Raw genomic sequence first — 22,253 nt, 5'->3', positions numbered from 1 at the left:
TTGGGCATCGATTATGTTCTGTAACAAAAAATTGGCTTCTTATTGTCACATGTACTGAGGTTCAGCAAAAAGCTCTGTTTGTATGCCATCTACACAGATCAATTCAGTACAACATTCCTTCGAGGTAAAGGTAAAATGAAGGCAAGACAGAATGAAAAATATACTGTTATATTATAGAGAAAGTGCTGTGCAGATGGACACCTAAAGTGTAATGATTATGATGAGGTAGAGTGAAAGATTAAAGGTTTATGTTCATCATACACAAGATTCAAGATTGCTTAGCGTCATTTCCAATGCACGAGTGTAGAGGAGAATGAAATAATTGTTACTCCGGATCCGATGTAGCACAAAAACACAATAGATGTGACTACGTAAGACAGCTTATATGCATAGACTGATTGCATGTCCACAGAGTGATGCTAGGCACAGGAGTGTCTGTACATAAGATGACTCTGACCTTATAAGATGACTAATGATAAAGAAATGGTGATGAGGGGTGTGGAGGGGTGAGTAGTGGGTGGAGGTGTTAATTAGCTTTACTGCTTGGGGAAAATAACTGCTTTTGAGTCTGCTGGTCCTGGCTTGGATGCCACGTAGCCTCCTCCCTGTTGGGAGTCAGATAAACAGTCCATGAGCAGGGTGGGGGTGGGATCCTTCATTATGTTACTGACCCTTTTCTGGCACCTGTCTGTATATACTGTATGTCCTTGATGGTAGGTAGGCTGATGCTGGTGATGGTTTGGGTGGTTTTGACTACCTGCTGTAGAGCCTTCCAGTCCATCGCAGTGCAGTTTCCTTAGCAAGCAGCAATGCAGCACGTTAAGACATCTGTAGAAGAACGTGAGTAGAGATTAGCATTGTCTAGCTCTCTTCAGACTCCTCAGAAAGCAGAGGTGTCGGTGAGCTTTCCTGATTGTGCATGATGTCGGTCCGCTTTCCTAATGGTGTATGATAAAAGTTCAGTTTAAGTCTTATAACAGCAGGACAGAAGCCTTCCATGATCCTGCTTGTACATGTTCTCAAACTTTTGTATCTTCTGCCCCATGGAAGGGGGGAGAAGAGAGTATGACCAGATTGACAGCTTGCCAACACATCCAGTAGATGCCAAGAGCAGCAGCTCTCCATTGCTGGGATCGGCCTGCATTGCCCTGGCAGAGGGTTCTTGTGGATTTCTGGGGAAGGATACGGAGAGGCAAAGAGGACTTAGGCTATATTAAATTAGAAAGGTTAGGAATATTGTCCTTGTAACACAGGAAGAAAGAAGGCAAAGGCCGGAATAAAAGGGTAAGGGGTGATAAATAATTTGGTTTCTTCCCTCTTCCTTTCCAATCCTGATGAAGGGTCTGGGTCCAAAATGTCAACTATTTCCCTCCATAGATAAAAGATGCTAGAAATCCAGAGTAACACATACAAAAAGCTGCAGATCACGCAGCATCTATGGAACTGAATAAAAGTCTACATTTCGGCCGAGATTCTTAATCAGAATCGAGTCTCTCCATAGGTGCTGCCTGACTTGCTGAGCGTTACTCCTGATTTCCGGCATCTACAGAATTTTTAAACTTTATAACTGTACATTTTAGTTTGTTTAACATTGAAACAGACAATGCAAGTGAGTTGAAGGTCTTACGGCAACGGATACAGATGTCAGGGAGGGTGATGACTTCTGTGCCCTGAGCACAGTTAGCGCCCTGTCCCACTCACTGGCGCTCAACCTGTCACTGGGTCAGAGGCGGGACGTTTGGCGCAATTTGCCTGCAGGCATTAGAATGGGACACCTCTACCGGTCTGTTATCTTGGCTGCGAGGCCTTCTGGGAACTATAGTTGAAATGTTTTGTTCTGCTACTTACAGAGGAGTCGACTGGACTACATTTCCCAGTCGATCCTGCGAACTGGGGGTCCTCGGTTGCGGCTGGGCGAGGGCGGACATTTCAAGTTGCTATAGACGCCGAGCGACGGCTGGAGCGGGACTGGTGGCCGGGGATGTTTGGGGTTTGGCGGCTATAGCTGGTATGGAACTCGACGGTGAACTCAAGGTATCAGAATTTTAAATCCCTCCCAGTGTTATGTTATTATAAAGGACGTAGTGATAATAATGATCGGAAATGAGTCGGGCCCAGGGTGGAACGGGGGATAGGAATAGGGCTTGGGGAAAGGGGGTGTGTAGAGACAGAGGTGGTGGGGGACGGAGTTGAGAGGGGTCAGGGGTTGTGGACGGATGGAGAGTGGGGAACTAAGGTTGTCTGGGGACAGAAGGACGGGTACAGGGGATGAGCGTGTATGGGAAAATGGACTGGGAGTAGTAGTGAGGGTTGGGGAGAGAGTAATGGGGATTTGGAGGTGAGGGGGATGGGGTACAGGAGGCTAGAACACTGGGTATCACCTGGGTGGGAGGATACAGTGCTGCAGACTTTGGGATTGTACTGGTCCGGAGATGGGACAGGGATGGGTTTGGGTAGGAATCCGGGGGTAGAGGATGGGGCAGACGCTGCGGATGGAATAGGGTAGGGGCTCACTTATTGATATGGAGATAAGTGCGACCTGTTCCTCACAGACCTATTGAGCATCAGACCTGGATGATGGGAAGGGGACATGGATGACATTTCTGGCTGATTGTCTTTCATGATGAGGGGTTGTTAACATGGGTATTTAGTTTGTTTTGCCTTGTATAGGTGCTGCCTTATCTGCTGATTGTTTCCTCTTTTCTGTTGTTGGCTGAGGATTTATATCACTGAAATTTATTTCCTTGTAGGCATTTACAGGAGAAAAAGAAATACAATAGGATTTTACAAAAATACATAAAAAAGACTGACAAGTACCATGGTAAAAGAAGGCAGACTGTGAAAATAGATACAACACTGAGTCTGTAGGTTGTAGTGTCAGTTCAGAGTTGTGGTGAGTAAAGTTATGCACACTGGTTTAGGAGCCTGATGTTTGTAGGGTAATAACTGTTCCTGAACTTGGTAGCATAGGACCTAAGGTTTCCGTACCGTCTTTCCGATGGTAGTTATGAAAAGAAGGCATGCCCGAGGTGATGGGGGTCTTTGATGCATGCTGCTTTCTTGTGGAGTTGCTCCTTGTAAATGTACTCAGTGATGGGGAAGGCTTTACTTGTGATGGTCTGGACTGTGTCCACCACGTTCTGTAGCCTTTTCCATTCCTGGGCATTGTTTCCAACCCAGGCTGTGATACAGTTAAGATATGCTCCAAAAGAAGTCGCTAAAAGTCTTTGGTGACATGCTGAATCTACTCAAACTTCTAGGAAAGCAGGTGGATAAGTAGGTCTGAAGGTGGATAAGTCACCTAAACCAGGTGGACTAAGCCCCAGAGTTCAGAAAGAGGTGGCTGAAGAGATTGTGAAGATATTAGTAATGATCTTTGTAGAATCACTAGATTCTGGAATGGTTCTGGAAGACTGGAAAATTGCAAATGCCACCCCACTCTTCAAAAAGGGAGAGAGGTGCCAGAAAGGAAACTTTAGGCTAATTAATCTGACCTCAGTAGTTGGGAAGATGTTGGGGTTGATTATTAAGTATGAGGTCTCGGGGTACTTGGAGACACATGATAAAATAGGCCACAGTCAGCATGGTTTCGTCAAGGGAAAATCTTGCTTGACAAATCTGTTGGATTTCTTTGAAGAAATAACAAGCAGGATAGACAAAGGAGAATCAGTTTTTGTTGTGTACTTGAATTTTCAGAAGATCTTTGATAAGGTGCCTCACGTGAGGCTGCTAACAAGCTACAAACCCATGGTATTATAGGAAAGATTCTAGCATAGATCTGTCTGCATTTGTACCCAATCATTGACTTATCCTTCCTTACATTTATGTTACATCCATCATCTATGAGTAAGCCTGCGGGCTCATCCTCAGCTGTATCATATTGGTTTCCATCCCTCTGGCATATTAGCTCAAACCGCTCTTAACAGCTCTAGTAAACCTGTTCGCAAGAATATTGGTCCCCAACTGATTCAAGTGCAACCCATTCCTTTTGTACTAAATGGTCTAATTCTGCTCCTATATCTTATGGTCTTGTAGTAGAGTTGTGCCTTATTTTTGACACTTATGTGCTGGTCTGAGGGCAGCTCCTCTAATATGTTGACACCAAGGAATTTAAAGTTACTGACCCTCTCCACTTCCAATCCCCTAATGAGGATTAGGGGATCTCTGGCTTTTTCCTCTTGTTGCTAATAATCAACTCTTTGGTTTTGTTGATATTAAGTGGTTATTATTGCGACACCATTCAACCAGATTTTCAATCTCCTTCGATTTCACAAATCGAAGGAGATTGAAAATCTGGTTGAATGGTTTGAATCAAAGTGTGCCAAACTCTGTCTTTCCATTCAATACAAGCCACAAATCATCTTGTACACCTCTATTAAGCCACTTCATTCTTCTTCTCTTCAAAGAGGTTGCATAACATCTCCTCATAAGACATGCTCTCCAATCTAGGCAGCATCCAGGTAAATCTCCTCCACATCCTCTCCAAAGTTTCTACATCCTTCCTATAATGAAGCAACCAGAACTGAACACAATATTCCAAATGTGATCTAACCAAGGGAGCTGCAACTTTGTGGCTCTTGAACTCAATCACCTGACTAATGAAGGCTAACACACTGTATGCCTTCTAAACACTCTGTCAAGCTGCGTAGCAACTTTGAGGGATCTATGGATGTGGACCCCAAGATCCCTGTTTCTCCACACTACTAAGAATCCTGCCATTTACCTTACATTCTGCCTTCAAATTCAACCTTCCAAAGTAAATCACTTCACACTTTGATTCGGCCATTTTGATAGAAACTTTGATACAAACCATTCAAAGTGTGAAGTGAGGTAATTTTTTTCTACACAGTGATGGGTGCGTGAAATGCGCTGTCAGCGGTGGTGATAGAGACAGATACATTAGGAACATTTAAGAGACTCAGGCACATGGATGAAAGAAAAATGCTGGGCTATATGGGCGGGAGAACTCAGATTGAACTTAGAGTAGATTTAAAGGTTGGCACAACATCAAAGTTCGAAGTAAATTTATTATTGAAGTACGTGTCACCATATACAACACAGATTTGTTTTCTTGCAGGTATACCTAATCATGATAGAATAATAGCCATAATAGAAGCAATGAAAGATTACACCAACTTGGGCATTCAGCTAGTGTGCAAAAGACAACAAACTGTGCAAATACAGAAAGAAATAATAATAATAAAAAATAAATAAGGAATAAATGTGGAAAATATGAGAGTAAGAGTTCTTGAAAGTGAGTCCATTGTTCAACATCATGGGCCTATGGGCATTTACTGACTAATGGTCTAGTTTTATTTAATACTCTGTCCCTTGTGATTGTGATTTTTTTTTTACAAGTTCCTCTGTTATTTGAAATTTACAGTATCTGCATTTTTTTGCTTTTTAGTTATGGCTTCACGTATGTTCACTGTTAGTATAGTGTGGTAGATTTTGTTTTCTCTGCCAATAACTAGAAACCGTACACGATTAATGAAAGGAATCTGTATGACCACAGACCTTAAGGCATAGGAGCAGAATTAAGCCTTTTGGCCCATAAAGTCTGCTCTGCTGTTCCAGCATGGCTGCTATATTATTCCTCTCAACCCCATTCTCCTGCCTTCTCCCTGTAACCTTTAACCCTTTTTCTAATCAAGAATCTGTCAACCTCTGCTTTAAATATATCCAATGACTTGGCCACTACAGTCGTCTGTGGCAACAAACCCATTGATTCACTATCCTCAGGTTAAAGAAATTCCTCTTCATCTCTGTTCTAAAGGGACATCCTTGTATTCAGAGGCTGTGCCCTCTGGTCCTAGACTCCCCCATTATTGGAACCATCCTCTCTATGTCCAATTTATCTAGTTCTTTCTCTATATTTGATGTTTCAATGAAATCGCCTCTCTTTTCTAAACTCCAGTGAATATGGTCCCAGAGCCATCAAACCCTTATAGTCTGTCCAAGTTTCTAAATGAGACTGTGTTTGCTATAGGCTATGCTCTGATTTCCAGCCAGTAAGTTTAGGATATGATCAGTAAAACTTGAATAGTTACTGCCAGTTTTTTGAAAGATAGGGGTCAGAATGATTTTCTAATACACTAGACAAGGCTTCACCCTATTCAAAAATGATGAGAGGGAGTCTGAGTGGTAAGTTTCTGTTATTTTTGGTGACCGTCCGAGGAGCTACTTGAAACAGAATGATTAGAAACTAAAAGGCTAGAACTATAACAAACTAGATGCTGCTTGATCTGTTGAGTTCCTTCAGAGACCACAGAAGATAGAACACTAAAGCACAGTACAGGTCCTTTGACCCACAATGTGTGCTGAACTTTAACCTACTCTAAGATAAATCTAGCCCTTTCCTCCTACATAACCCTCCATTTTTCTATCATTCAAGTGCTTATCTAAATGCTCCTAATGTATCTGCCTGTCTACCACCATCCCTGGCAGAGTTCTCCATGTAATCTCCCATTTCCCTGTAAAGAACTTGCCTCTGACATTACCCCCCTCATACTTTCCTTCAATCATCTTAAAATTATGCCCCCTTGTATTAGCCATTTCTGTCCTGGGAAAAAGTCTCTGGCTGTCAACTTGATCTATTTCTCTTATCATCTTGTAAACTTCTATCAAGATACTTCTCATCCTTCTTCACTTCAAAGGAAAAGCTGCAGCTTGCTCAACCTATCCTCATAAGATATATTCTCTATTCCAGGCAGCATACTGGTAAATCTCCTCTGCACCCTGTCTAAAACTTACACATCTCTCCTGTAATGAGGTGACCAGAACTGAGCACAATATTCCAACCAGAGTTTTATAGAGCTGCAACATTAACTCATGGCTCTTGAACAGTCCCACGAGTAACGAAGGCCAATGCACCATATACCTTCTTAACCCTATTAATTTGTTTTGTTGTAAAATCTTGCGTAGTTGAACTTTGGACCACAGTCGCCAAGTGCTGTTACATGGAATGATGTGTTTGCAGCTGATAGTCACCTGCACTTCAGAATTATGTCACTGCGCCTGAGTCCAATTTTCTGCTGGCTGTGTTAGCCTCAGCAATCTGCAGATTTATTAGTCTCTGTTTATACATATTTTTTCATAAGTTCTATTGTATTTATTTAGTTTCCTGTAGATGCCCGCAAGAAAATAAATCTTAGGGTAGCATGTGATGACATATATACACTTTGATAATAAATTTAGTTTGACTGTTTAGGCGCTAGACTAATACAATGAAAGCCGATAAGAGACAATGGGCAATAATTCACCCACAGTCCAACAGTCACATAATCCACTATTGAGCACATTTACATGCAGTGCTGTCAGAGGAGAGGACCTCCACCATCATGGCCATGCCGCCTTCTCGCTGCTACCATCTTGAGGGAGGTATAGGAATCTTGGGTCCCACACCACCAGGTTCAGGAACAGTTACCAGCCTACAACCATCAGATACCTGAATTACTATGGATAGCTTCACCCAGAACATGCCCTCTTCTCATTGTTACCATCAGGAAGGAGGTACAGAAGCCTGAAGGCACACACTCAGTGATTCAAGAATAGCTTCTTCCCCTCTGCCATCCGATTTCTAAATGGACATTGAAGCCATCAATACTACCTCACATTTTTAAAAATTATTTTTGTTTTTGCACTTTTAAACTATTTAACACATACACACACACACATTTATATACACACACAGAGACAGACACACACACACACACACACACACACACACACACACACACACACACACACACACACACACACACACACACACACACACACACACACACACACACACACACACACACACACACACACACTTGTCATTTATCTATTTTATTTTTGCCCCTTAATTTATCATGTATTGCATTGTACAATTGCTGCTATGTTAACAAATTTCATGACATATATCGGTGATATTAATTCTGATTCTGATTCACTCACTTCAGATCTGAACTGATTCTAGGGCCTATAGACTTGCTTTGAAGAACTCTTTACAATTCATGTTTTTGGTATTATTTATTTATACTTTAATTTGGATAATTCATCTTCCTTTGCACTTTGTCAGTCTTCATTTATGTATAGTTCTATAGTATTTCTTTATTTTCCAGTAAATGCCTGCAAGAAAATGAATCTCAAAGTAATATATATGTACTTTGATATAACTTAATATGACTTTGATTTATGTTCAGATTAGTTTATTGGTACATGTACCAGGGAGCAATGAATTTCCTTGCTGGTGTGAAGCTCTATGTACAGGTAAATAATAAATAGGGCATTAAATACAGGTACCGCCAAAACTATACTGATGTAGAATAGTTTTTGCACTTACTGTATTTATTGCTGTACATTTGTGCAAGATGAAGTAGGGCAAAAAGAAATGAGAACTGGCAATAACAGAAAAGGTTGAACTAACAGTTTGAGAGTGTACCAACACCACTGGGGAGGGGGCATGAAAGAACTGGTTCAGATGTCTGATAGCAGTAGGAAAGAAGCTCTGAGGTCAAGTTGAAAAACTGTTCACTAATGCCAGATTTTTAATCCTTTTTCCTTTTCTTCCCAACCCATCATCTTCTGAGCCTGAGAGCTACTTTTGCGTTACAAACAGCCATGTTATAAAGTTGACGTTTTGGTTTACTCATCTTTTCTAGGTTTTGGCTTTTTGTTTAAGAAGGCTGCACAGTACCTATGGCAGACTCGTCGAGTGACTCAGACACACCACTGCATAATCTCTCCAGGAGGCGACGTTCACTGAATGCAACAGCAAGGGGAAGGAGCAGGTTGCACCATGCTGCTCGAGTCACTGAAAAGATTGACACGTTAGCAAACACTTTACAGGTACTGAATTCTATTAAACAAGTACAACTGACTGGCACACACAGAATGCAGGAGGAATGCATATCAGCAGGTTAGGTAGCACCTATTCAAAGTAAATTTAATATCAAAGTATGTATGTGTCACCATATTTTATTTATTTAGAGATATAGTGTGGAACAGGCCCTTTGGTCCTATGAGCTGCACTATCCAGCAACCCACCTATTTAACCCTAGTCTAATCACAGAAAAATTTACAATGCCCAATTAACTTGCTGACCAGTACATCTTTGAAACGTGGAGGAACCCCATGTGCTCAGGGGAAGGATGTACAAACTTCTTAAGAGGACATCTGGGATTGAACTACAAGCTCTGACACCCTGAGCTGTAGTTATGTCGTGCTAACCACTACGCTAGAGTGATGCCTTGAGATACATTTTCTTATAGACATTCAGAGTAGATAGACCAAAGAAATAAAAAAGAATCAATGGAAAAACCACCCACAAATAAAGTCTGACAAACAATGAATGTGCAATTACAATATCTCTAACCTGTTGAGTTCCTCTGGCATTTGTGTGCTCGTTATTTCAAGCATCTGCAGAAACTCTTGTGTTCACAACCAATTAAGACAGTTATTTGACAAAACTGGTTATGAGAAGCTTTAGTGTTGCACTCTTACAGCAAACATCAGTGTCAAAAACAAGGTTTTTATCATGTGCATAAGTATTTGTCTGATATGGTGACTGTGACTGTCTTCAACAAAGCCTTTGAGGTCCTCTCCAAATACATAAAAGTTACGTTAAATATATATTTGTAGATATTAGAAGCAGGGGCAGGAAGGATTTAGTATTATTTTGGAAAATCAGTTATTTCCAAACTTTTATAAATCCCTCCCCACCCCTATGGTGGGGAGTAACACTGATCACCCCCTATCCTCATCATGGTGAAGATGTTAGATGTTATAGTGTTTTGCAGGCCCACTGAAGTATGAAGCTGTTACCTTCTCCCCACCCCCATGTTTGGGAATAATACTGATTTCTCCCCATGCCCCAATTATGAATAGATGTTAAATGTTAGAGCATGTTACAGATTCTCTGAAGAGTGAAGCTGGTATCTTGATGATCTAGGAAACTTGAGAGAGTGGTGTGGTGAGATTCGTGGTGTTATTTTTGTGGGTGTTGCTGAGAATTTGGGAGACATTTGAGAACTGATATCAGTTGATCATTAACTAATTTCTCTTTTCACTGCCTTTTTATTTAAGAGCTATTCAATGATGTTAAAGTCTCATAAAGAGATTTCTTAATAATTTAGAGGCAGCAATTGTAATTGTCAGGACTTTTTTTTCCCTTTAGATACATTAAAGAGCTTTCTGCTTGGGGTTTCTCCAATGTTACAGATAAATAAGGACACCTACAAAATGCTGGAGGAACTCAGTGGGTCAGGCAGAATCTTTGGAAAGGAATAACCAATCAATGTTTCAAGTCAAAACCCTGTCAATCTGTTTATTCCTGTCTATAGATACTGCCTGGCCTGCTGAGTTCCTCCAGCATTTCGCATGTGTTCCACTAGATTTCCAGTATCTGCAGAATCTCTTCTGTTTAAAAATATTGATAGTTGTTGCTTTTTGGTTTAATTAAATTGGTTTGTCCACTTTAAAAAAATGAGAACCAGTGATGGTCATTGCATTATTTTTTGAGAAGTTCTCTTAATGCTTGAATTAATTTCAGGACACCAGTCGAGACCTGAAGGCTGTGGATTGTTTGCTGGGACGGTACAGGGGCTATACCAATGAACAAATGGAGGCCGTAGCACAGGTATGTACCAGTAAAAGATGAACCATCCAAGTGTTCTATATCTTGCCCTTCTACAGGTCAGCAGTATGCATTCACCCAGCTGAAAGATTGAGTGAACAATCTAACCTTTTCTGCGAGGAAGAAGTTTTAATTTGCTTTGCCTAGATGTCCTCTGGTGTTAGTTGTTGCTGTCCTAGGAAAAACACACTAACTGTCCACTGTAAATCAATAGAATTATAAATTAGTATTAATAATAATAAAAATTAATAGCCAAAAACTGTTGATTTATATGTTGCTAAGCAGTCAAAGATTCCCAGGGCCTTGATGATGACATATTTCCTCATCGTCAAAGAAACCGGTTTAGTAGTTTCCAATAGAATTGAAGTTTTAAGTAATGAGCCAAATACAAAATGACTATTCATCTGTATTAGACCATAAGACCATAAAACATGGAAGCAGAATTAGGCCATTCATCCATCAAGTCTGCTCAATCATGGCTGATTTATTATCCTCTCAATCCCATTCTCCTGCCTTCTCCCCTTAACCTTTGATGCCCTTACTAATCCAGAACCCTCAACCTCCACTTTAAATATATCAAATATACGCCCATCACTAATCAATTACAGAGATTAGTGAAATACTGCATAAGGGAGGGTAAACATTCTGACAAGGTTGCCTTTATTAACAAAATATGTTGTACAACAAGTGATGTTAATGTATTTGGAAATTTATTAATGCAAACCACAACAATCTCATTCCAATAAAATTCACTTCAGGAAAATCATAGTCAGATTCTGAAGCTGTTTGAAAAGTCAGCAGGTTGTAGAGAGGTTGACTATCAATGTTCCCTGTTGGTCATATCTTCAGTATTTATAACAGAAGAGGCTCAAAATAAAGTTTCTTTTGTGAATTTTTGCATCATTAGGTACTTAAAAAGCATGGACTCCTCAAACCCAAATGTCTTTTTTTTTGTTTTGATGTTTACTTCTAGAAGTGCAATATCAAAACATGTACTGCTTGATGAGAAGAATGGTAGAAAAAGTAAGCTATTGTTTTGACAAAGAGTTCCTTTGATTTTTTTTTTAAACAAGGACTCCAAAGAAAGTAAAGTGGCTCATAATCCTTATTCCATCTGTAGCTGTCCTATAACTGATTTTGGTTATCATAAGACTAAGGTGAAGATTGATCTGTGTATTGGTCACACACTGTAAACCACCTGTGGAGCACAATCAACTGTTACTTCTTTCAACACAACAGAAACAGCAGTACTTTTCTTCTTTGCCTTTATAACCATTATTGCAATTTATTATGGTAGTTCTGTATTGAGTGCATTTTGAACACCGTTAAGCAGTACTGAGGGTGGTACACTTTCTGGGAATTACATCATGATTATTTGTAGGCTTTGATTTATTTTCTATTTTCCTCCTATTAATTTTTAGAAATGGTTTATTTTACATTTTTTACAAAACTTTTGAAAACGGGATGTAACAGTGAGTTAAACGCTCTTTCATTGAGCCTCATGGATATGATGGACCACATGGACTGATTGTACGCTGCATGATTCCAATATGATTACAACAGGATCTGTTGAATTGCTTCTCTGTGCCAGAAAGTATTTTGACTTTGTCTTGTCCTCTCCTTTACCCAACCCCCCCACCACGTTGCTTTCTCTGTATCAGCTTCACACTAACATTCAATGAACAAAAGATTAAAGAGCAATTAAAGATTAGCTTTATTTGTCACATGTATATTGAAGCATGCAGTGAAATGCATTGTTTGCATCAATGGCCATCACAGTCCGAGCTGTAAAGCAGGACCTCCTGGGCAATAATCTCAGGATTGCTGCCTGTGCCACATGCTAACCAGCGCAAGAATGGTATGATCAGGCATAAGGTGGCAGAGGAACTGAATACGTATTTTGCATCAGTCTTCACAGTAGAAGATATCTGTAGCATACTGGACACTCAAGAGTGTCAGGGAAGTGAAGCATGTGCAGTGAAAATTATGACTGAGCAGGTGTTCAGGAAGCTTAATGGTTTGAGGGTGGATAAATCTGGATCTGATGGAATGCACCCTCGGGTTCTGAGGGAAGTAGCTGGAGAGATTGTGGAGGCATTAATGATGATCTTTCAAGAATCGATAGATTCTGGCATTGTACCAGATGACTGAAAAATTGCAAATGTTACTCTGCTATTTAAGAAGGGTGGGAGGCAGCAGAAAGGAAACTATAGACCTGTTAGCCTGACATAAGTGTTTGGGAAGTTGTTGGAATCGATTGTTAGGGATGAGATTACAGAGTACCAGGAGGCACGTGACAAGTTAGGCCAAAGCCTAACTTTCAGGTTTCCTGAAAGGAAAATCCTGCCTGATTAACCTACTGCAATTTTTGGAGGAAATTACAAGCAGGGTAGACAAAGGAGATGTAGTAGATGTGGTGTACTTGGATTTTCAGAAGACCTTTGACAAGGTGCTGCACATGAGGTTGCTTAACAAGATAAGATCCCATGGAATTACAGGGAGGTTACTAGCATGGGTAGAGCATTGGCTGATTGGCAGAAAACAAGAGTAGGAATAAAGGGATCCTATTCTGGCTGGCTGCCAGTTACTAGTGGAGTTCCACAGGTGTCAGTATTGTGACCGCTGCTTTTTATGATGTGTGTCAATGATTTGGACTATGGGATTAATGGATTTGCTGATGATACAAAAATAGGTGGAGAAGCGGGTAGTGTTGAGGAAACAGAGAGCCTGCAGAGAGACATAGATAGTTTAGAGGAATGGGCAAAGAAGTGGGAAATGAAATACAATGTTGGAAAGTGTATGGTCATGCACTTTGGTGAAAGAAATAAACAGGCAGACTATTATTTAGATGGGGAGAGAATTCAAAATGCAGAGATGCAAAGGGACTTGGGAGTCCTTGTGCAGGATAGCCTAAAGGTTAATCTCCAGATTGAGTCGGTGGTGAAGAAGGCGAATGCAATGTTGGCATTAATTTTTAGAGGTATAGAATATAAGAGCAGGGATGTGATGTTGAGGCTCTATAAGGCACTTGTGAGACTACACTTAGAGTATTGTGTCAAGTTTTGGGCTCCTTATTTTAGAAAGGATATACTGACATTGGAGAGGGTACAGAGAAGATTCACGGGAATGATTCCAGGAATGAAAGTAGAAACATTCCAAATGTTAAAAGGCCTGAACAGATTAGATATGGCAAAGTTATTTCCCATGGTAGGGGAGTCTAGGACAAGAGGGCACAACTTCAGGATTGAAGGACGTCCATTTAGAAAGAGATGTGGAAAGATTACTTTAGTCAGAGGGTGGTAAGTCTGTGGAATTTGTTGCCATGAGTGGCTGTGGAGGCTAAGTCATTGGGTGCATTTAAGGCAGAGATGGATAGGTCCTTGATTAACCAGAGCATCAAAGGGGATGGAGAGAAAGCAGAGGACTGGGGGTAACTGGAAGAATTGGATCAGCCCATGATTGAATGGTGGAGCAGACTTGATGGGCCAAATGACCTATTTCTGCTCCTATATCTTCTGGTTTTATTGGCTGGGGGCAGCCCACAAACGTTGCCATCCTCACAGTGCCAGCGTAGTATGCCCACATCTTACTAAGCCTAACCTGTACATTTCTGGGATGTGAGAGAAACTGGAACATCTGAATGGAACCCACACGGTCACTGGAAGAACATACAGACTCCTTACAGACCGCGTCAGGAAATGAACCTCAAGCACTATCGCTGGCACTGTGAAGTGTTGTGCTGTCTGCTGCGCTACCATGCCAGAAATTACATTATGAAAGATTTTACTATGTGGTGGGATTCTACATATTTTCAACATTATGCTTTATTTTATAGTCTTTTCTTGTTATTTAATCTCATTGTGCAAGGTCAGAACTCATAAAGAGTAAATCAGCATTTCAGTACCTTGAGGGTTAAGAAAATATTTTTCAGCATTGGAATTTGTTGGTTCCCTCTCTGCTTTTAGGTCATGAACCTCTACCTTCTGGGATGAATGTCTTCTGAATACATTGCTGTGCTGTATGGCTCTCTGATATTTGTTTTATTTTGTAAGTCCCTGAACTTGGCTTGAGCAGTGTGCGCTATATGGCTTCCTTCTATGCATTAATCTCTAGTGTAGTCTTGAGTCATTCCACTGCATAGCTTAGATAGTAATAAAAAGCAAAGACATAATGCTGACACTTTATAAGGCATTGCTCAGACTGTAGTTGGAGTTTGTGAGTAGTTTTGCTCCCCTTAACCAGAAACCAGGTGGTGGTGTTGGAGAGGGTCCTGATGAGGGTCATGAGAATGGTACTGGGAATGAAAATCTTAATGTTCCTAGAGAGTTTGATGGCTGTGGGCCTGTATACACTGGACTTAAGAAGAATGAGGAAAAATCTCATTGAAACCTGTTGAATATTGAAAGGCCTACCATGGATGTGGAGAGGATACTTCCAATGGTGGGAGAGTCTAGGTCCAGAGGGCACAGCTTCAGAATAGAAGGACAACTCTTTAGAACAGAGATATGGAGGAATTTCTTTAGCCAAATGGTGGTGAATCTGAGGAATTCATTGCCACATATGGCTCTGGAGGTGAAGTCATTTGGTACATTTAAAGAGGAGGTTGCTAGGTTCTTGATTAGTAAGAGCAACAAAATTTATGGGGAGAAGGTAAGAGAATGGGATTGAGAGAGTTAATAAATCAGCCATGATGAGAATAGTGGAACAGACTGGTTGAGCCAAATGGCCTAATACTCCTCCTACGGTATGTCGTATGGAGAATTTGTCTTGAACTGTCCTTATTATCAAAATTGAAATGATATATTGAAACAGCAACATAATACAATTCTACCATTATTTTTTTGAAGCTGCGAGATAATTTAGAACAATCCATCGATGAACTGCGAAGCCAGCGATTGAGCAGAAATGTTGGAATAGCTCCTCTTCGTGCAAGTGAACTGCAAAGCGACTCAGCCACAGGTAAAGGAAATGCTGTGTTTTTCTTCAAATCTCAATGTAATCAAAGATGATAAAGATTACCTTTATTTGTCACATGTACATTGAAACACACAGTGAAATGTTATATTTGCACCAGTGACCGACACAGACTGAGGATGTGCTGGGGGCAACTCTAAGTATCACTATGCTTCCAGTATCAGTGTAGCATTCCCACAACTTACTAATGATAACCTGTACAACATTTGGAATGTAGGCGAAATCAGAGGACCTGGTGGAAACCCATACAGACAGTGGTGGGAATTGAACCTTGATTGTGATTGCTGGTGGTATAAAGCATTATGATAACTGCTATGCGACTGTGCTGCCCTCAAGGGATATTTTGATGCAGCATTGAAATGTAGCATTTGTCTTTAGAGATCAAGTAATATTGACTCTCATTCACTGGATTTTAAAAACACCCAAGGTAAATTCATTGAGGTACACAGATTCAAAGAGAGATTTGGAGGATAGTAGTTGTACTACCGTCCAAATTTTAGTGGTAGGATCTTGAGTTTAGGTTACAGTCACAGGATGAGGGATTGGCAAATTGGGAATGAATTATGGAGAAATTACATGGGGGGGGGTGTAAATTTGTTGTACTTATGTTTGGTCAGTCATTGAGACTATTCAAAACTAGGTACAATAGGTATTTGGACATTAAGGGAATGGGTTAATGGTGATCAAATGGTGAAGATGGTTGATGATAAGTAGAAGAATCTGCCATAATATTGAATATTAAGTAGTTATTTGACTGACCCCTGCTCATTCTCACATTTCCAAACAAAACCTTAACCAGATTCTGCATTTATCAATACTTTTCCTAGCGATAGACTTCTTAATGATACTCCACTGTCAGCAACTTCATTGATGTTACATTAGTTAGAATATTTTCCCCATCATGACTTTTTCTCTGAGTTTCTTGGTTATGATTTAGTTTGTTTAGTGTCTGTTTTTCCCTCGGCCATTTCTCACTCATAGCGGCAGTGTTCTGAACTCTAATTAGCCAGATGATATTTTGGGATATCAGAGCTGACACTGATGTTCTATCCTGAATTCACATAATTCATTGTTTATCCATTATAAATCAGGACCTGCTTCTCAATCTTCAGTTATAAATTTGTAGTAAGCATATTGCCACACCTAATAGGGCCCGTCTTGTACTGCTAGATACCCAAATTAAACTGAGCACCGGTGTGGCACATTCCGTTACAGGCATGTTCTCCCTGTAACTGCTGGTTTCATCGAGTTGTACAGTTAGTTGGCCACTGTAAATTGGTGCTGGTATGTACAAACAGTAGGTGAGTGGTAGGAATTGGGGCCATTGATGAGAATGTGGGGAGAATTTAAAAAAATGAATGCAGGATTATTGTAAATGGCAGTTGATTGTTGGCATGGACTCAATGGGCTGAATGGTCTTTTTCTGTGAAGTATCTCTATGATTAATCTGACTATAGCAATTTGATGTTGGCAAGTCAACCCTCTTATACTTTTTTTAAAGTTTGTCTCTTACAAAAGGCCACTTGTCATATGTGTTGTATTTGTCTATACTTTATGTTCCTATTACAAATAATTCAATGTTGCCTGAAAATGCTTTTCCTTTCTGAACTCTCTGTTGACTTCATTATATTGAACCTCCTTAGATGTTTTGTTCATATTCTTGAATGGACTCTAGTGCTTATCATACATAAAAGAGCTCTTGTGTTCCTTTGATTAATTGGTGACTTAAAATAGTAGGTATATATGCTAAACTCCAGTTGTTTGGCACCTTTTTGTCTTTCTAATTTCTGTTATCCTCAAATTTGACTTGTTTTGAGGTGTATAATATTTTCTTTCTGAACTAGAAAAAAAGTTCAGTCCTTAGCTTAAACTGTTTCAGTTGCACTCTGTTAAGAAAGGACCATAGTATTTTTTGTAATTCCCATTTAAATCATTTAATTTGCTCATTATTTATTATGCCTGTTTCATCTTTATTTCCTTTTGACATCTGGGCGCCAGTGGAATACTTAATTCTTTTTCACATTCTTTTGATATTTTAATTTAATTCCTCTTTGGCCTCCTAATTATGTTTGTTGCCACTTCCACTAATATTCCACTGATATCCTTTTTTGAGCTACCCTGCTGAGTGTCGATTCATTCTAGTAGTGTCAGGGGGTTATAAGGCACAAAAACAAAAAAAGTTGTTTACCTGAGCTTGTCCTATTTGCTTGAGTTTGTCCCTCTAACTTTTCCTATTGATGTACCTGTCTGTCTGAATGTCTTTTAAATGTTGTAATTTTATCTGTCTCTACCACTTCCTCTGGCAGCTCATTTCATATATTCACCACCTTTTGTGAGTGTGTGTGTGGGAAGATCTTCCTCTCTCATCTTAAAGCTATGCCCTGAAGTTTTGGACTCCCCTACCTCAAGGGAGAAATACTACAAACTTCACACTGTCCCTCATGGGTTTTATAGACCTTTATTGGGTCATCCCCCAGGCTCCTTCATTTTAAGGAAAATAGTCCCATCTTAGCAGTACTCACAAAAATGCTGGAGCAACTCGGCAGGACAGGTAGCATATAGGAAAAGAGTACAGTCGAAGTTTCGGGTGTTGTTCGGATTTCCAGCATCTGCAGATTTTCTCTTACTTGTGAATAGCCCCATTTTACCAGTTTCTCTTTATAACTCAAGCATTCTAGTCCTTGTAACTGCCTTTTGACTATTTCTGCATCCTTTCCATAAGACCATAAGGCATAGGTACAGAATTTGATCCATTGAGTCTGCAACATCATTCCATCTTAGCTGATTTATTTACCTTCTCTACCCCATTTTGCTGCCTTCTCTCTATAATCTTTAACATCCTTACTAATCAAGAAACTATCAACCTCTATTTTAAATATATCCAATGACTTGGCCTCTACAGCCATTCGTGGCAATGAATTCCACAGTTTCAGCAGCCTCTGGCTGAAGAAATTCCTCCTCATCTCTGTTCTAAAGGGACATCTTTCTGTTCTGAGGCTGTGCTTTGTGGTCCTAGACTCATCCACTACAGGAAATGTTCTCTCCACATTCATTCTATGTTGGTCTTTCAATATTTGATAGGTTTCAATGAGATTCCCCCCCCCCCCCCCATTCTTCTAAAATTCAGTGAATACAGACCTAGAGGTATCAAACACTCCTCAACTATTAACCCTTTCATTCTAGAGATAATTTTCTTGAACCTTCTCTGGATTGTCTCCAATGCTAGAATGTCCTTCCTTAGATAAAATGTTCAAGCTTTGTACTCTTAGTCATTTGGTCTGAACACTGGTGTGTATGAACTTAAAAATAAATCTGCTTGGGATGTGGACTGCCGTACTGAGAACTCCGCTGTTGCTACTTCTCCCCATTGGGTACCTGGTACTCTACCCTGTCCTGCGATGCCTTTGGCTTGGTGTGAAGGGTCTGCCTGTGAGGGCTGGTTTTGAGGAGGTGATTGCTGCAGCTACTTGATTCTGAGATGTGAGGCCTTTACAACCACTTGAGGACCCAGCAATAGATAACCCTCAGCAGAACATCATACTCCACTTGAGTAATCACATTAGTACTACAGACAGGACCTGCTGCATGTGTTGACGGCTCACTTAGGTCTTGTGGTTTCTCTCATCGCCTCCTCTTGGATGAAATGGAAACTGCTGTCTCCCCTCTTTGTTTGGCTGCACAGTTTTACAAGAAGAAGATTACCTTTATTTGTCATATGTTCATCAAGCCATACATCGTTGGAGTCAAATGAAATCAGCGAGGATTGGGCTGGTCAGCTCACAAGTGTCAACGCGCTTCTGGTGCCAATATAACATGTCAACAATTCACTGACCCTAACTGTACGCCTTTTTTGGAATGTGGGAGCGAACTGGAGCACTCTTGTCAAGATTCTCCTTGGTCTGGAGATTCCTCAAGCTTGGTGATGGTCACCTGCAGAGGGCGGGGTTCCTGACACATCGGCATACAGCAACAGAGAGCATAGAACTTTGTGGCAGATTCCCCATGCTGCTGTGCTGTTAGTAGTGCACATATATATTTCTGAACTTTTTTTATTAAAACCCTGTTAATTTACTTACATCTGTTGATACTATGTTTCTATACTCCTTTCTGATTCCCTCTAATCTGACTCTTCTTATGCCATTTTGTTCTCTCTTTATCTTTAACTACTTTATAATGTGTTGCAATCACAGTTACTTGGGTTCCTATATTTGTGCTATTAGCTTCAGATTATTTTCTATTATCAGCTTTGGCAGCATTTTGTTCTTTGTTGGGATTCTTGCATTCAAGTTCAGAAAGTTCCACAGTGAAAATGTTGCTTATCCTTTCTTGTTTATTCACACTTCTTGCCATTATAAGTGGATTGTTAAACCCGTTGTTTTCATGTTATAATGCTTCCAGTTTTACATTTTTTTCTCCATATTCCTCCTTTATTTGACCCCTAGAATATCCCAACTAGTACAATCTGTTCTTTGCCTTTTATCTCAATTCATATGGATTCTTTCAGCCCTTTTAGTTGCATGCATTCTTGCAACTGCCATAATTCTAATTTACATTATAACCCTGCCCATCATTTCTTGTTCTCTAACATTTCCATGTAGTGCAGAATTTAATTGTCAATCCCATGTTTCCAGAATCATTGTGGTCTCCATTTTAATTACTGTCTTCAATTCCCCAATTTGATGTTGATTCTCTGTGGTCTGCTTTGTAGGCAGATTAATATGCTGTTATTTTTCACAACTTCAGTTTTATTTTTCTTTCTACTTTCCATAACCGTCTTTGTTCTCCGAGTATCAACCTTATTTCTAATGCTGTTTTCATTCTTTTTATTCTTGTTCTTTATATTGCAAATATGTCTAACATTTCCTTTGCCTCTTTTATTAAAATCCACTTCTTAACAGCCTTTGAACAATTTGTGAACTTTTGTTTCTGATCTCCCTTATTTAATGTAAAGTGAATTTAACTAATTTTGTGTTTTCAGTAGGTCATCGATATCGCCCTACCTCGCCCCTCAGGGACCCTGGAAGTTACACAAAATCAAGTCTCAGAAGGTCTAGATCAGCTTCTGTGAGATTTGTAGATGAGACTGAGCCACTGAATCATGTATGTAAAAACATCAAATGCAATTCTGCCAATGCCCATTGTGTTTAGAAACTTGGAGATCTGGAACCTGTTTGCCTCTCTTTATTCCTGACTTATCGTTTTATAATTTCATTGATTTAGTTTAATTATCTAATCTCAAAATTGTCAGTTTGTTTCCCATTGTGATTATCTTAGCTGTTTAATAGATACATGAACATATACAGTACATTGATCTCAAAAATTGTTTATGTGGTAAAAGAGACAAAAGAACTGTTGGACATATTAGCAACTTAAATCAGAATCAGGTTTATATCAGTGGCATATATTGTGAAATTTATAATCTTAGCAGCAGTAGTACAATGCAATACATGAGAATATAGAAAGAAAAAATAAGTAAAACAATTGCAGTAAGTATATATTTGTATATTAAATAGATTAAACATAGTGCAAAAACAGAAATAATATATATTTAAAATAAGTGAGCTACTGTTTATGGGTTCAAAGTCCATTTAGGAATTCTATGGCAGAAGGGAAGAAGCTGTTCCTGAATCACGATTGTGTGCCTTCAGGCTTCTGTACCTCCTTCATGATGGTAACAATGAGAAGAGGGCATGTCCTGGGTGATAGGGGTCCTTAATAATGGACATCGCCTTTCTGAGGCACCACTCCTTGAAGATGTCTTGGATACTACGGAGACTAATACCCAAGATGGAGCTGACTAATTTTATAACTTTCTTTTATTTCTTTCGATCCTGTGCAGTTGCCCCCCCACCCAATACAGGCAGTGATGCAGCCTGTCAGAATGCTTTCCATGGTAGGAGTATTCAAGTGTTTTAGATGACAAACGAAATCTCTTCAAACTCCTAATAATATGTAGCCATTATCTTGCCTACTTTATAGCTACATCAATATGTTGGGACCAGGTTAGATCCGCAGAGATCTTGACACTCGGGAACTTGAAATTGCTCTTTCTCTCCACTTCTGATCCCTCTAAGGATTGGTTCTTGTTCCCTCGTTTTACCCTTCCTGAAGTCCATGATTAACTCTTTCATCTTATTGACATTGAGTGCAAGGTCATTGCTGTGACACCACTCAACTAGATGGTATATCTTGCTCCTCTATGTCCTGTCATCTCCATCTGAGATTCTACCAGCAATGATTGTATCATCAGCAACTTTATAGATGGTATTTGAGCTCTACCAAGCCACACAGTGATAGAGGGGGGTAGAGCAGTGGGCTACACTCCTGAGGTGCGTCAGTGTTGATCATCAGTGAGGAGGGGATATTATCACCAATCCGCATAGATTGTCATCTGGTTAGGAAGTTGAAGATCCAATTGCAAAGGGAGGTACAGAGGCCTAGTTCCTGTAGTTTATTGATCAGGACTGTGGGAATGATGGTGTTAAATGCTGAGCTATAGTAATGAACAGCATCCTGACACATGTAGGTTTTTTGTATTGTCCAGGTGATCTAAGGCCATGTGAGAAGACATTGAGATTGAGTCTGCCCTAGACCTGTTGTGGCGATAGGCAAATTGCAGTGGGTCCAGCTCCTTGCTGAGGCAGGAGCTCATTCTAGC

At 40.0% G+C, this 22,253-nt stretch overlaps 1 protein-coding gene across 1 annotated transcript in view; it reads left to right on the top strand.

Annotated features, from left to right (window-relative positions):
- The first annotated feature begins 1,903 nt into the window (after window positions 1-1,903).
- Window positions 1,904-22,253, top strand: part of LOC140724772 (centrosomal protein of 128 kDa) — a 612,511-nt gene continuing 592,161 nt past the window's right edge. The window contains exons 1-5 of the mRNA XM_073039351.1: window positions 1,904-2,034; window positions 8,649-8,835; window positions 10,538-10,624; window positions 15,469-15,580; window positions 20,574-20,695. Of these exons, the coding sequence (XP_072895452.1) occupies window positions 8,686-8,835; window positions 10,538-10,624; window positions 15,469-15,580; window positions 20,574-20,695 (471 nt within the window). The 5' untranslated portion in view covers window positions 1,904-2,034; window positions 8,649-8,685. The remainder of the gene's footprint in view (window positions 2,035-8,648; window positions 8,836-10,537; window positions 10,625-15,468; window positions 15,581-20,573; window positions 20,696-22,253) is intronic.

This window comes from Hemitrygon akajei, chromosome 3 (genome assembly GCF_048418815.1).
Source record: "Hemitrygon akajei chromosome 3, sHemAka1.3, whole genome shotgun sequence".
Taxonomy (NCBI): domain Eukaryota; kingdom Metazoa; phylum Chordata; class Chondrichthyes; order Myliobatiformes; family Dasyatidae; genus Hemitrygon; species Hemitrygon akajei.
This window is presented reverse-complemented; position numbering and strand designations above follow the sequence as displayed.